The sequence below is a fragment of the Scyliorhinus torazame genome, chromosome 22 (genome assembly GCF_047496885.1).
Source record: "Scyliorhinus torazame isolate Kashiwa2021f chromosome 22, sScyTor2.1, whole genome shotgun sequence".
Lineage (NCBI taxonomy): Eukaryota > Metazoa > Chordata > Chondrichthyes > Carcharhiniformes > Scyliorhinidae > Scyliorhinus > Scyliorhinus torazame.
The window spans coordinates 35,962,174-35,976,440 of record NC_092728.1 but is presented as its reverse complement, the minus strand read 5'-3'; the positions used below and the strand labels follow the sequence as shown (position 1 = coordinate 35,976,440).

The 14,267-nt window shown below is 50.1% G+C and overlaps 1 protein-coding gene across 5 annotated transcripts in view; it reads right to left on the bottom strand.

The window, feature by feature from the left end:
- Positions 1 to 13,927, bottom strand: part of LOC140399006 (coiled-coil domain-containing protein 115-like) — a 69,606-nt gene extending 55,679 nt beyond the window's left edge. For 2 of the 5 annotated variants that reach the window (XM_072488053.1, XM_072488052.1), the window contains exons 1-5: positions 13,561 to 13,923; positions 11,138 to 11,241; positions 4,604 to 4,725; positions 3,924 to 4,160; positions 1,183 to 1,336 (exon numbers count right to left, since the gene is read on the bottom strand). In XM_072488053.1, coding sequence (XP_072344154.1) covers positions 1,183 to 1,336; positions 3,924 to 4,160; positions 4,604 to 4,725; positions 11,138 to 11,241; positions 13,561 to 13,683 — 740 coding nt within the window. In that variant the 5' untranslated portion in view covers positions 13,684 to 13,923. Of the gene's footprint in view, positions 1 to 1,182; positions 1,337 to 3,923; positions 4,161 to 4,603; positions 4,726 to 11,137; positions 11,242 to 13,560 lie in introns of all 5 variants that reach the window. The other 3 variants (XM_072488049.1, XM_072488051.1, XM_072488050.1) reach the window with 3 other exon arrangements.
- Between the last annotated feature and the right edge of the window lie 340 nt (positions 13,928 to 14,267).

Genomic DNA, 14,267 nt, shown 5'->3' with positions numbered 1-14,267 from the left:
AGACGTGCTGTTAGGTAATTTGGATATTCTGAATTCTCCCTCCGTCTGCCCGAACAGGCGCCGGAATGTGACGACCAAGGGATTTTCACAGTAACTTCATTGCAGTGTTAATGTAAGCCTATTTGTGATGATAAAGATTATTATGTGCGAGGGCGTGAGGGGTGGCATTCAATACATTTGTTACCTTCTCCATGGATCTTACTCAATGATCAATGCTTCACCTGTGGGTTTAGGTTACTAAACCTCAGCTGAAAAGTGGGAAGACTGCAGCCGAGCCCAATCCTCTGCAGATCGCAGAACACATTAATACTGTGGCTACCAGGGCAGATCAAAGGCTAGGACTCCTGCGGTGATAAACTCACCTCCTGCCCCCCCAAAGCCTGTCCACCATCTACAAGGCACAAATCAGAAGCAGCGAAACAACCAGGGCCATTCCTGGTCTATGATGAGGAGAAATATCACTGGGCAGTCACACAAAACCAATCCAAACAATCAAGATTTATTTCCTCAAACAAGAATTGGAAACATCCCACACACGGAATGAAAACGGAATTGATTAAAGCAAACAGTGTGGAGGGCGCTTTACTCTATATCTAACCTGTGCTGTACATGTCCTGGGCGTGCTTGATGGGGAGAGTGTAGAGGGAGCTTTACTCTATTTAACCCTGTACTGTACATGTCCTGGGAGTGTAATTTAGGGAGGGCTTTATTCTCTATCTCCCTCTAACCCTATGCTGAACCTGTCCTCTGCTCTAACCCATGCTGTATCTGTCCTGGGAGTGTTTGATCGGAACAGTGTAGAGGGGCTCTGGTGTAACGTTGTCAATAGCAGGAACTTGTGATTCAACACAACTAGAATTGATCGAATAGAATTACAAATCAGAACCCAAGAGCAGGCAGGATGCACTTTCATCACGGCAATGAAGTATGCACTGAAACCCACCATCCAGAGAGAAAAGAATTGCATACAAACCTGTGACACCAACGTAGCAAAGAATGCTACCCAAGTCCTTCGTTCAAAAACCCATGTCCTTAAATGCCAAACTTGATTTTGATAGAATGCTCATGAAATTAAGAACATTAAGATTTTCATATAATCTAAAACTTAAGTCCATGGGAGAGACATCCACCATGATGGCTGGAAGGGGAACTTATTCAACCAACCCCAGGAGTCGGGATGACCTCTGACTATTCTGGAGTTGGAAGCAGGAAAATCCTCTTGTCACATGCCCTTGCTCCATAACTTGACCCTTTTGTCGCAGTAGAGTCTGGTATTCTTCTTTGGTGCTCAAAAGGCTGCTCTGGAGAGTTGCTACGTCAGCTGCGATCTCCATAACTAGGGAAAAATAAGAAACCTAAAGTGACGACAGACACATCATGGATAGCCACAGCAGTAAAACACATGTGCGTCATACAGAGACATAATAAGCATTGTTATGGGCCAGGGTTTAAAAAAAACTCCAAAGTATATTATGGAGTTCACCTGACCAATAACTTTTTGTTGAATTTGGCTCGGATGAGCAGCAGAGCCCGTCTTTCAGGTGTTATTCAACATAATTCTTACGCGCTTTTAATTTTAAAAAAAACAAGCTTTATTCTAAAACCTTAGTTAACATTTGTACAAACACACATAGCAAGAATTTTTATCAATTACGAACATAATAACCCCACACAGCTACAGTAATCTATGTATAATCCTTAATGAATTCCCCCTTGACTGTTCCAATTCAATAACAAAATTCCAAGTAAAACCAGAAACCCCTTTTCAAAGACGCAGCACACTGCATTCCCACTGGCATAAGACTGTTTTTATTGATACTGTTGTTATTGATACTCTTGTTCCCTTTTCAACAGCAGATTTGAATACCTTCCAGAAAGCAATTATCTCTTTTAAGCTACCAAGTAGCGTGAAACAGCTTTTAAAATGAAGATAGAGAAAAACGCTTATTTCAACCTGTGCAGTTCAACCTGTCCAAACTCAAAACGAAAGTAAAAACTCAGAGCCTCAGCCCAACTCCACCCACGCAATGACATCACTGAAGCCATGTGATAAGACAAAAACCTTTCTTAAAGGAACACTCCCATGACAGCATGAAAAAGGAGCATTCTAGACAGAATGATGGAAAATAAATCTCTTACAATATAAAGCCCAGTCTCCTGGTAATATATGAGACACAAGAACAACAAATGTCAAAAGCAAGGGGGAAACAAACATTTAAGAAGCAGGCACAGTGCTGAGAGCAAAATCCTGAAACATTTTACAACTTGGATTTTCAGTCTCCTCTCAGTCTCTCTCCGCTCGTCTCCTCTCACACAGCCTCTCCCACTTGTCTCCTCTCAGTCTCATTCTGCACATTCGCCTCGCTCCCAGTCTCTCTCCGCCCTATCAACTCTCACACAGTCTCTTTCCACCCCATCTCCTCGGTCTCTATCCGCTCCACCTCTTCTTCCTCACAGTCACTCTGCTTCATTGCCTCTCTGTCTCTCTCTCTGATCCATCTCCTCTCTCATACAATGTCTCAATTTACACCATTTCCTCTCTCACACACAGCTGCACTCCACTCCTTCTCTCTCAACACGCACACTTTCTGCTCAGTCCCCTCTCCCACACCGTGTCTCACCGCTCCATCTCCTCTCACAAGCAGTCTTTCTCCGCCCCATCTCCACTCACACACACAGTCTCTCTCCGCTCCGTCTCACACACACTCTTGCCGCTCCGTCTCCTCTCTCTGACAATATCTCAATTTACGCCGTTTTCTCTCTCACACAGTCTCTCTCCACTCCGTCTCCTCACTCTGACACACTCTTGCCGCATCGTCTCCTCTCTCGCCGCATCGTCTCCTCTCTCTGTCTCGATTCGCTCCATCTCCACTCACGCACTCGCTCTCTGCTCTATCTCCTCTCTCTCACACAGCCTTTCTTCGCTCCATCTCCTTTCTCACACACAATCTCTCTCCGCTCATCTACCCTTTCTCTCTCAGCCCAGTCTCCTCTCTCACACAGCCCCTCTCTCCGCTCCGTCTCCGCGCTCTCAGACATAGTCTCTCTCCGCTGGCCTCCTCTCTCACGGGCACGCACACACGGACAGGGGCACGGACACATACATCCCCCTCCCCTTCACATACGCATGCCCTCGACCGTCTCCCCCTCAAACACGCATGCCCTCAACCCTCTTCCCCCTCACACATGATGTTCTCGACCTTCTCTCCCTCTCACACACGTATGCCGAGATTCTCCCCCTCTCATACACATGCCCTCGAGAATTTCCCCCTCTCACATACATGCCCTAGAGACTCTCCCCCTCTATCACACACGTTCTCCCTCAACACACCTTCTCCAACTCATGGCTCGTCCTCTACTCTCTCCCGAACACATGTTTGTCCTGCCTTCATACTCTCACACACACACTGTTGCCCTTGACCCTCTCTCACATGCTCACCCCCACTCCCTCTCCCTCTCGCCCTCACACAGAGGCGCTTGCTCCCGACTCTCTCTCTCACCCTCACGTTCTTGCCCCGACTCTCTCCCTCTCTCTCTCTCATTCTAACGCCCACGCAATCGCGCCCATTTCTCTCTCTTTGGCCCTCACACCCACACACTTGCCCCACATTCTCTCACTCTCGCCTTCATACCCACGCGTTCGACATCCCCGACACACGTTGTCTCTCGCTCTCTCTCTCCCTCACACCCACACACTCACCCCCAACTCTATCTCTCACCATCTCGCCCTCACTCCCAACTCTCTCTCCCTGACCCTCACATCCATGCACTCACCCCGACACTCACTCCTTCTCACCCACACGCTCGTCCTCAACTCTCGCTCACTAAACGCACTCACCCCAACTCGCTATCTGGCCCTCACACCCATGCACTTGCACTCGCCTCTATCCATCTCCCTCTAGCCCTCACACCAATGCACTCACCCCAACTCTCTCTCTCTGTACCTTCTTTGAATGAAGCCTGAGCAATCTTCAAACTCTGGGGCACCAGAATTCCAAACCACCTGATGGGGTCCTGACCGAGCCGACGTCCATCCCTCTGCTCCACAGGCTTGTCCTCCTCAGTGCTTTCATTCAAAGCCTGCGACCTGCCGGCCATGGCACTTTCAGGGGCCAGCTTCTGGTCCTCGTCTCTTCTCAATCTGGCTTTACGCCTCCTCACTACAGAGAACAAGCGGCCACAATTCAAATTCACAGAGCAAAACCACATTACACCCTTTCCTCCACATTCTGTGAATGTTTGGTAGAGGGGGAGATAAACCCCTGGTCTCCTTTACTGCTGCCTCCACCTGAAGATGTTAAATTTAATGCGTTTCCATTCTTCGGGTGCAGGTGGTCCCCGAGTTTCAACTGGATAATAAACCACTCAAGGCATTATATCCTGTCCTCACACCTCCCCATCCTCGGTCACATACGATCCAGGACTCATTGGATAGTCATCAAGGATAACACCTCCCCGTCCACTGTCACTAACACAGGAGAGAAGACATCAAGATCCGGTGCATCACGCTGCCTCCCATAGTGTTGAAAGAGGAATGGATTTCTTAAAATAACATACAGCATGTTTACTGATGGATTGGTGTCTCACTCAGCAAAATACTCACCCTGCTCTTGGGCTCCAATCTCCATTACCTCCTTCTGTTCCTCCTGAACAGCTCCTGTCCCTCTCATTTCACCAGAATCCACTCTCTCTACCTGGAAGTAACAGCGACCATCTTCCTTCAGACTGTAACAAACAAATCAGACACATTACAACCGCACATAGTACCACATACTTAAAATATCTAATGGTGGCCCCATCAAGCCAATTCACTGCACAGCCAACAAGGCTTATAACCTGCAATCTTGGACTTGATCCCTCCTTGTGCAGCTGGATCCTTGACTTCCTCACCAACAGACTGCAATCTTTCAGGATAGGCAACAATTCCACAATAGTCCTCAACACCGGGGCCCCGCAAGGATGTGTGCTCAGTCCTCTACTGTACTTCCTATACACATACGACTGTGGGGCAAGATTTAATTCCAACTTAATCTATAAGTTTGCGGATGATACGACTGTGGTGGGTCATATCTCAAACGACGACGAATCAGACTGCAAAAGGGAGATAAATCATTTGGTTGCATGGTGTACCAAAAACAACCTCTCTCTAAATGTTGGAAAGACCAAGGAACTGATCATCGCTTCAGGAGGCGTAGCGCAACCCCCCTCCCCCCCCGACCCACCTGCATTATTGGCTCCGAAGTGGAGATGTTCGATAGCTTTAAATTCCTGGGGATCACCATCAACTGTTGGCATCACCAACAGTTTGTCCTGATCCCCCTCTTGATGCAACAGTCAAGGAATCCCAAAACGACTCTACATCCTTCGGAAGCTAAATAAATTCGGCATGTCTGCATCGACTCTCACAAACTTCTACAGATATGCCATTGAGAGCATCCTATCCGGCTGCATCACAACTTGATATGGCAACTGCTCGGCCCAAGATCGCAAGAAACTGCAGAGTGTGGTGAACCCGCACTCAGCCCAAAGCATCACACAAGCTTGCCACCGGCACATTGATTCGGTCTACACCTCCTGCTGCCTCAGGAAGGCAGACAGCATTATAAGAGACCCCTCGCATGCAGGCTTTGCCTTCTTCCAGGCCCTTCCATCAGGCAGAAGATACGGAAGTCTGAAGACCCGCAGCATCCAGACACAGGAACAGCTTCTTCCCCACAGCTACTCGATTGCTCAACGACTCTCCCTCGTACCGATCTGTTCCCTGTAAGAACACTATTCACGACGTCCTATGCTGCTCTTACTCATGTATTTGCTTTGTTTGGCCCCTTGTTCCACACTGTAGCCAATCACTGTTTGTCGATGTGCCATTTGTCAATGTACTCTTGTCGATTATTCTTTTTTGTCTCCTATTTACGTACTGTACATGTTCCCTCGGCCGCAGAAAAATACTTTTCTAATCACAGCCTGCATTCCCGCGCCGTCCGTCAACAATCAAACTTGTTGCGGACGGAGGCAAAGACTCCACAAGAGGCCAGGCTGACAGGGTACAACTCACTTCATTCCACACTGGTCACAATAATCACTCCTCTCCACTCCCCGCAGGGTGTCCTTCCCCGAACTGTTTCCAGGTCGGTTTTTATATTCTGTGGGGAGCTCCTCCAATTAGGAGGCTCCGCGCCCAGTCACCCGAGTAGCTCATACTGTGAGGTGTAGGAGGGAAAGCGGGCAAGCTCTGTCCCTGTAGAGGGTCATAACAAAACTGGTGTGCATCCCAGCCCCAGCCCTTTGCTTTAACCCACAACATTCACACTTTTGAGGGGCATGAAGAATCCCGCATAAATTTGTAGAGGCAAAAGAAATAACTTTATTTACAATTACATACATAGAGCAGCAGTAGTAGCACTTCCCTATTGCTTCACTCCTCAAACTAGTACCACACTGGTCAGCTCTATTTATGCAGGCGAAACTGCTGATGATTTCTTCCCCCCCCTCATTAGGGGAGCTTAGACTCGCGATACCCAATTGCCCCCAGCCAATAGTATTCAGGCAGGTCATAACACACACCATCCAGTCACAGTGAATTAACCTGCAACATCCCCTGAACTAATCATAGCATTGTCTCTTTGAAATTAAAACTTAATAAATGACAAATTTCCTCAAGAAGCCGTGTCTGACTCGAGTTCATTTTTCAATGAAGCAACAGAGGGGATTAATGAGAGTGTTGAGTTTGTTGTTGTATGGACTTCCAAAAGGCATTTGATAAAGTACCACATAAGAGACCTGTACGTAAAATTGAAGCCCATTAAAGGGAAAGTGGCAGTTTGGATGCCATATTGACAGAGAGACTGAATGCAGAGAGGACCAAAGAACAGTGACTTTTCAGACAGGCTCAAAGTGTATAATGTCTCAGCTTCCATATTTATTAATCATCAATTTCAAAGTTTGCAGATCTCACAAAAAACAGATACACATGAAACAGGAAGGTCAGCAGCAGCCTACAGGAGGACCAAGACTGGTGAAATGGACAGAGATAACCGGTGGCCAGTGACGGTCCAAGCACGGCCAGCGAGGTTTAACAGACAGGATGTGAAGTGATGCAATTTAATAGGAAGAATGAAGAAAGGCCAATTGTAGCCATCTGGGATGGCCACGTCCCGATTACAAAATGGACACCCATTTTGGGTGTCCCCAAAAAAGAATGCAGGGAAAATTGGACAATGCTAAGAAACAAGCAGGTGCAAGCTCTGTCTGTTGATTAGAACCTTAAACTCAGACAGGACAGAAACTACCACACAATCTACATACTAATGAGCCATCTCCAGGGACAAAAGGGAAACATTTAGATACACAATGGCATACTCCCCATCGCCAGAAGAAGCTAAGACAAAGCAGACTGACAGTCACCAGGACACGCCCAGCGATCAGGGAACCACCCCTCTATTGGAGGAAAATCGACACAGATGATTGGGAAAGACCCAATTAGTTGAGGCCAAGTTCAAGGCCAGCCCAAAAGCGCGCTAAGCCCTTTTTAGTATAATAGGTATCCCCCAAGGGAGAAACGCCCTCCTTTGGCTTTGGCTCTCACCAAAGAGAGAGACCTGCCTAGCAGCTGCATCAGACCAAGTAAGTTCCAAGTCAACGCACGCTACGAGATAGACACTCCTAGTTGCTACCCTGTAAACAGCTCAACCCAGCAGCCTCAGAACCGAGCAACGGCCATTGTTCCTCTGACTGAGTGGGCGCCCGAAGCCAAGTATAGGCTTTAGTAATAGTAGTAGCTTTGTAGAGTTTATGCATGAATAGATTTGACTGTGTGTAAATAAATGAACATTGCTTTTGAACTTACTAACTGGTGTATCGAGTCATTGATCAGTATTCGGTTCTGAACCTTGTGGCGGTGTTGAAAGATACTGGCGACTCTTGAGCAAACGTGATTAAACAGAACCAAATTAAGAGCCAACCAAAAGTTAGCAACACAATATAAAATTGAATGAGTGTTATTCTGAGCATTTAACCTGTGGTGTAGTACTGTGGTGCATTTTGATCTTTAAAAGTCATTCGATAGTGTCACACAAATGGCTGTTATGCAAGATTAGCGTTCACATGATTGGGGTGATATACTGGGGATTAACAGACAGTAGGAATCCAAGGTCCCACATGGGAGACTGACCAAGAAGGTGAGAGCTCACAGGATCCAGGGAAATTTGGCAAACTGGATCTGAAATGGACTTGCAGAAGGCAGAGGGTGATGGTTTTTGTGGCTGGAAGCATGTGTCCAGTGGTGTTCTGCAAGGATCAGTCCTGAGTCCCTTGTTGCTTGCAGTGTACATGAATGATCTGGACGTGAATATGAGGGGTATGATCAGTAAGTATGCAGATGACATATAAACTGGCGGTGGTGGTTAATAGCGAGGCGGAAAGCCTCCATGATAATCCTCAAATCCGAGGCCCCGCAAGGCTACTTGCTTGGTCCCACTATGCGACTGTGTGGCAAACTTCGGCTCCAACATCTAGAGGTTTGCTGATGGCACGACTATAGTGGGTCAGATCTCAACAACGATGAGTCACACTACAGGAGAGAGAAAGAGAACCTTGTGACATGGTACGACGACAACAATCTATCCCTCAATGTCAGCAAAACTAAGGAGTTGGTCATCGACTTCAGGAAGTGAAGTGTCGTACACACCCCTGTCTGCATCAATGATTCGAGGTGGAGATGGTTGACAGCTTCAGATTCCTCAGTTTACACATTACCAATCTGTCCTAGTCCACCCACATTGATGCTACAAATAAGAAAGCACAAGTTTCTGTACTTCCTCAGAACACCAAGGAAATTTGGCATGTGCACATTGACTCTCACCAATTTTCACAGATGCACCTTAGAAAGCATCCTATCTGGCTGCATAACAGGCCGATATGGTGTCTGCTCGGCCCAAGACCGTAAGAAGTTAGTCATGAACACAGCCCAGTACATCAAACGAACCCACCCTCCAATCCATTGACTCTGTCTACGCCTCCTGGTGCCCTGGGAAAGCGAGCAGCATAATCAAAGACCCCTCCCCAACCAGGTTATTTTCTCCTCCATCGGGCAAAAGATTCAAAAGTCTGAGAATACTCACCAACAGATTCAAAACCAGCTTCTTCCCCGCTATTACCAGGCTGCAGAATGCACCTCTTATGGACTGAACTGATCTCTACACATCTTCTTTACTGTGGTAGCACTATACTCCGTATGCCTCACCCAATGTCTATTTCTATTGTAGCCATCTGGGATGCCCGACTACAAATGGACACTTTGCAAAGATTACAGGGAAAATGGACAATACTGAGAAAACAAGCAGGTTCAGGGTTTGTCTGGTGATTAGAGCCGCAGCTCCCAGACAAGACCAAAACTGCAAACCATTAGAATACTAATGGGCCATCTCCGGGGACAAAAGAGTAATATTTAAGTAAACGATACTAAAGCGCCAGAGGAGACCAAAACAAAGCAGGCCAACGGCCACCTAGGACAACCCCAGCCATCAGGGCACAAACCCCTTTATTGGAGGGAATCGATAGGAACAATTGAGAAATGGGCCAATTAATTGGGGCCAAGTTCAAGGCCCACCCAAAAGTGCACAAAGCCCCTTTTGGGTATAAGAAGGATCCCCCAAGAGAGAATCGCTCTCTTGGCTCCGGCTTTCATCGAGGAGAGACCCGCCCAAAAGCTGCACCAGAACAAGTCCAAGGTCAACACACGCTACCAGACAGACGACCTTAGCTGTTATCCCGTACCAGTTCCACGCCAGCAGCTTCAGAACCGAACAATGGCCATTGTTCCTCTGACTGAGTGGGCACCCGAAGCGAAGTATAGACTTTAGCAGTAGTGATAGTTTAGTCTGTAGTTCTTGTGCATGATTATATTTAACTGTGTGTGTAAATAAATAAGCATTTGACTTTGAACTAACTAACTGGTGTATCGAGTCTTTGATCAGTATTCGGTTTGAACCTTGTGGCGGTATCAAAAGATACCTGGCGACTCTAGAGCAAAACGTAATTAGAATTAAGGAAGGCGACCATATTGGCAGCCATGTTCAGAGCCAAACAGAGAGAAACACAATTAGCAATATTTACTGGTGGCCTCTGACGGGACTCGACTTAGAAGTGGCCTAGTCATTCTGAGAACCCAAATTTGAATTGGAATCCAATTGGAAACAGAAAAACCACAATTGTGTGAATAATACACAATGAAAGGTATGATGTTAGAAAGTACGAAGCACCAGAGAGACCTTGGGATGGATGTCCGCAGATCCCTGATGACAACAGGACAGATAGATAAGGGTGGCATGCGGGATATTAGTACTCTATGCATCTGGTATTAAAAACAAGAGCAGGGAGGTTATTATGGAGCTGTGTAAAACGCTAGTTAGGCCACAGCGAGCGCTGGGCCCGCCCCTCCGCACCGGGGCCCGCCGGAGGGGGCGGGCCCTCCGCACCGGGGCCCGCCGGGGGGGGGGCGGGCCCTCCGCACCGGGGCCCGCCGGGGGGGGGGGGGCGGGCCCTCCGCACCGGGGCCCGCCGGGGGGGGGCGGGCCCTCCGCACCGGGGCCCGCCGGGGGGGGGGGGGGCGGGCCCTCCGCACCGGGGCCCGCCGGAGGGAGCGGACACTCCGCCCGGGGCCCGCCGGAGGGAGCGGACACTCCGCCCGGGGCCCGCCGGAGGGAGCGGACCCTCCGCCCGGGGCCCGCCGGAGGGAGCGGACCCTCCGCCCGGGGCCCGCCGGAGGGAGCGGACCCTCCGCCCGGGGCCCGCCGGAGGGAGCGGACCCTCCGCCCGGGGCCCGCCGGAGGGAGCGGACCCTCCGCCCGGGGCCCGCCGGAGGGAGCGGACCCTCCGCCCGGGGCCCGCCGGAGGGAGCGGATTCTCCAGCCGGGGCCCGCCGGAGAGAGCGGACTCTCCAGCCGGGGCCCGTCGGAGAGAGCGGACTCTCAAGCCGGGGCTCGCCGGAGAGAGCGGACCCTCCGCCCGGGGTCCGCCGGAGAGAGCGGACTCTCCAGCCGGGCCCCACCCGAGAGCGGACTCTACAGCCAGGGCATGCCGGAGAGAGAGAGAGCACCCATCTGGTGCCCAAATCTTCCCCTTGTACCCTGGTACCTACCTCACATCAACTTGAGCCAAAGGGACCATCTCCGGTCCGTACTGGAGTGATGAAACCCACTTATTTCCCATGGAGTAGCGAGCCTTGGAGAGCGAGAACCAGCCCTAGGGTAGAGGGATACTGGGTTAGAACAGCACAGAATAGGAACCAAGAATCAGCTGATTCACCCCTCGACCCCGCCCCCGACCCCCCCGACCCTCGCGCGAGCCCCGCCCCCCGACCCTCGCGCGCTCGCCGCAAAGGGGACATCTGGAGCCGCAAAGGGGGCAATCGAAAGAGGGAATATTTTGGGGGTTATATTGTGGGCTATTAAGGGTTGTGAGGGGTTTTGTCCAGAGTGGTCAGAAAGACACTGTTCAATAATTGGTGGGCAGCATTACTTTCTCTGTTCATTGGGGAGGGTGGGAGTTTGACCAGGACGTTGTCTGGTCTGGAGGTGCTGGCTATGTGGAGAGGCTTAATGGACTCAGACTGTTTTCATTAGAAAGACAGATTGAGGGGTGACCGGATAGTGGTTACTTATAAAATGGGTCAATTGTAGATATTTTTCGACAGATTAAACCATAATTTAATCCCGAGTGGCTAATTGGTAATAAAACTGACATAACTGGAAAATCACACATTTTGTGGTTCTACCTACATTGTACAGTTAACACAAAGTCTACTTCATTTTATATATGGTTGCCATTCATTCACTTTCTATAATGCAACATTGCTGAAAACGATTATGAGGGGCATGGATAGAGTGGATGTGCAGGCACTCTTTCCCAGGGTGGAGGGTCCAGTCACCAAGGGGCATAGGTAGACAAGATTTATAATCATCTAGATAGGAATAATATGATCAGGGATAGTCAGCATGGCTTTGTGAAGGGTAGGTCATGCCTCACAAACCTTGTTGAGTTCTTTGAGAAGGTGACTGAACAGGTAGACGAGGGTAGAGCAGTTGATGTGGTGTATATGGATTTCAGCACAGCGTTTGATAAGGTTCCCCACGGTAGGCTATTGCAAAAAATACGGAGGCTGGGGATTGAGGGTGATTTAGAGATGTGGATCAGAAATTGGCTAGCTGAAAGAAGACAGAGGGTGGTGGTTGATGGGATATGTTCAGAATGGAGTACAGTCACAAGTGGAGTACCACAAGGATCTGTTCTGGGGCCGTTGCTGTTTGTCATTTTTATCAATGACCTAGAGGAAGGAGCAGAAGGGTGTGCGAGTAAATTTGCAGACGATACTAAAGTCGGTGGTGTTGTCGATAGTGTGGAAGGATGTAGCAGGTTACAGAGGGATATAGATAAGCTGCAGAGCTGGACTGAGAGGTGGCAAATGGAGTTTAATGTAGAGAAGTGTGAGGTGATTCACTTTGGAAGGAATAACAGGAATGCGGAATATTTGGCTAATGGTAAAGTTCTTGAAAGTGTGGATGAGCAGAGGGATCTAGGTGTCCATGTACATAGATCCCTGAAAGTTGCCACCCAGGTTGATAGGGTTGTGAAGAAGGCCTATGGAGTGTTGGCCTTTATTGGTAGCGGGATTGAGTTCCGGAGTCAGGAGGTCATGTTGCAGCTGTACAGAACTCTGGTACGGCCGCATTTGGAGTATTGCGTACAGTTCTGGTCACCGCATTATAGGAAGGACGTGGAGGCTTTGGAGCGGGTGCAGAGGAGATTTACCAGGATGTTGCCTGGTATGGAGGGAAAATCTTATGAGGAAAGGCTGATGGACTTGAGGTTGTTTTCGTTGGAGAGAAGAAGGTTAAGAGGAGACTTAATAGAGGCATACAAAATGATCAGGAGGTTGGATAGGGTGGACAGTGAGAGCCTTCTCCCGCGGATGGAAATGGCTGGCACGAGGGGACATAGCTTTAAACTGAGGGGTAATAGATATCGGACAGAGGTCAGAGGTAGGTTCTTTACGCAAAGAGTAGTGAGGCCGTGGAATGCCTACTGCTACAGTAGTGAACTCGCCAACATTGAGGGCATTTAAAAGTTTATTGGATAAACATATGGATGATAATGGCATAGTGTAGGTTAGATGGCTTTTGTTTCGGTGCAACATCGTGGGCCGAAGGGCCTGTACTGCGCTGTATTGTTCTATGTTCTATGTCTATGTTTATGTTTAAGGTTCATTGGGCAAAGTTTAAGAGATGTGCGAGGCAGTTTTTTTTACACAGAGAGTGGTGAGTGCCTGGAATACGTTGTCAGGGGAGGTTGTGGAAGCAGATATATTAACGGTGTTCAAAAGACACCTCGACAAACACATGGATAGGATGGATGTAGAGGCATACTGCACAAGGAAGCGTTGAGGGTTTGGGCCAAGGTTGGTATCATGACTGGTAGAGGCTTGGAGGGCCCAAAAGGGCCTGTTCATGTGCTGTATTGCTCTTTACTCCCCTCCCTCAGACCTGAGACCAGTATCCGCCTCACCTGCTCCATCAGCGCCTCCAGCCGCCGCCGCTTCTCCCTCAGACCCTCCATCTCCCGGAGGTAGCGGAGCAGCTGCCACTCCAGCTTCTCGCACAGCGGCTCCAACTGACTCTCCGACGCCATTGCTTTTCCTCTCCTCCTCCAGAGTAACAGCCCGATCGCCAGCCAGCTCCGCCCAACCCCATTGACTGCCGCTCAACCAATCGCTGCACCAGGCGTCACCCAGCCCTGTGTAACCTTTCTGAGTGACAGCACGATTGGCCAATCACAGAGAGAAACTTTCCGAGCTCCGCCGACCTCACTGACTGACAGCTGGATTAACCATCTCGAGCATGGCTCCTCACAGCTGTGACTCAGAGTGCCTCGTCTTCCTCTCCAACTCCCCCCCCCCCGGTCCCTCCTCCCCCCCCCCCGGTCCCTCCTCCCCCCCCCCCGTCCCTCCTCCCCCCCCCCCCCCCCGGTCCCTCCCCCCCCCCCCCGTCACTCCTCCCCCCCCCCCGTCCCTCCCCCCCCCCCCCGTCCCTCCCCCCCCCCCCCCCGTCCCTCCTCCCCCCCTCCCCCCCCCGTCCCTCCTCCCCCCCTCCCCCCCCCGTCCCTCCTCCCCCTCCCCCCCCGTCCCTCCTCCCCCCCTCCCCCCCCCCCCCCCCGTCCCTCCTCCCCCCCTCCCCCCCCGTCCCTCCTCCCCCCCTCCCCCCCGTCCCTCCTCC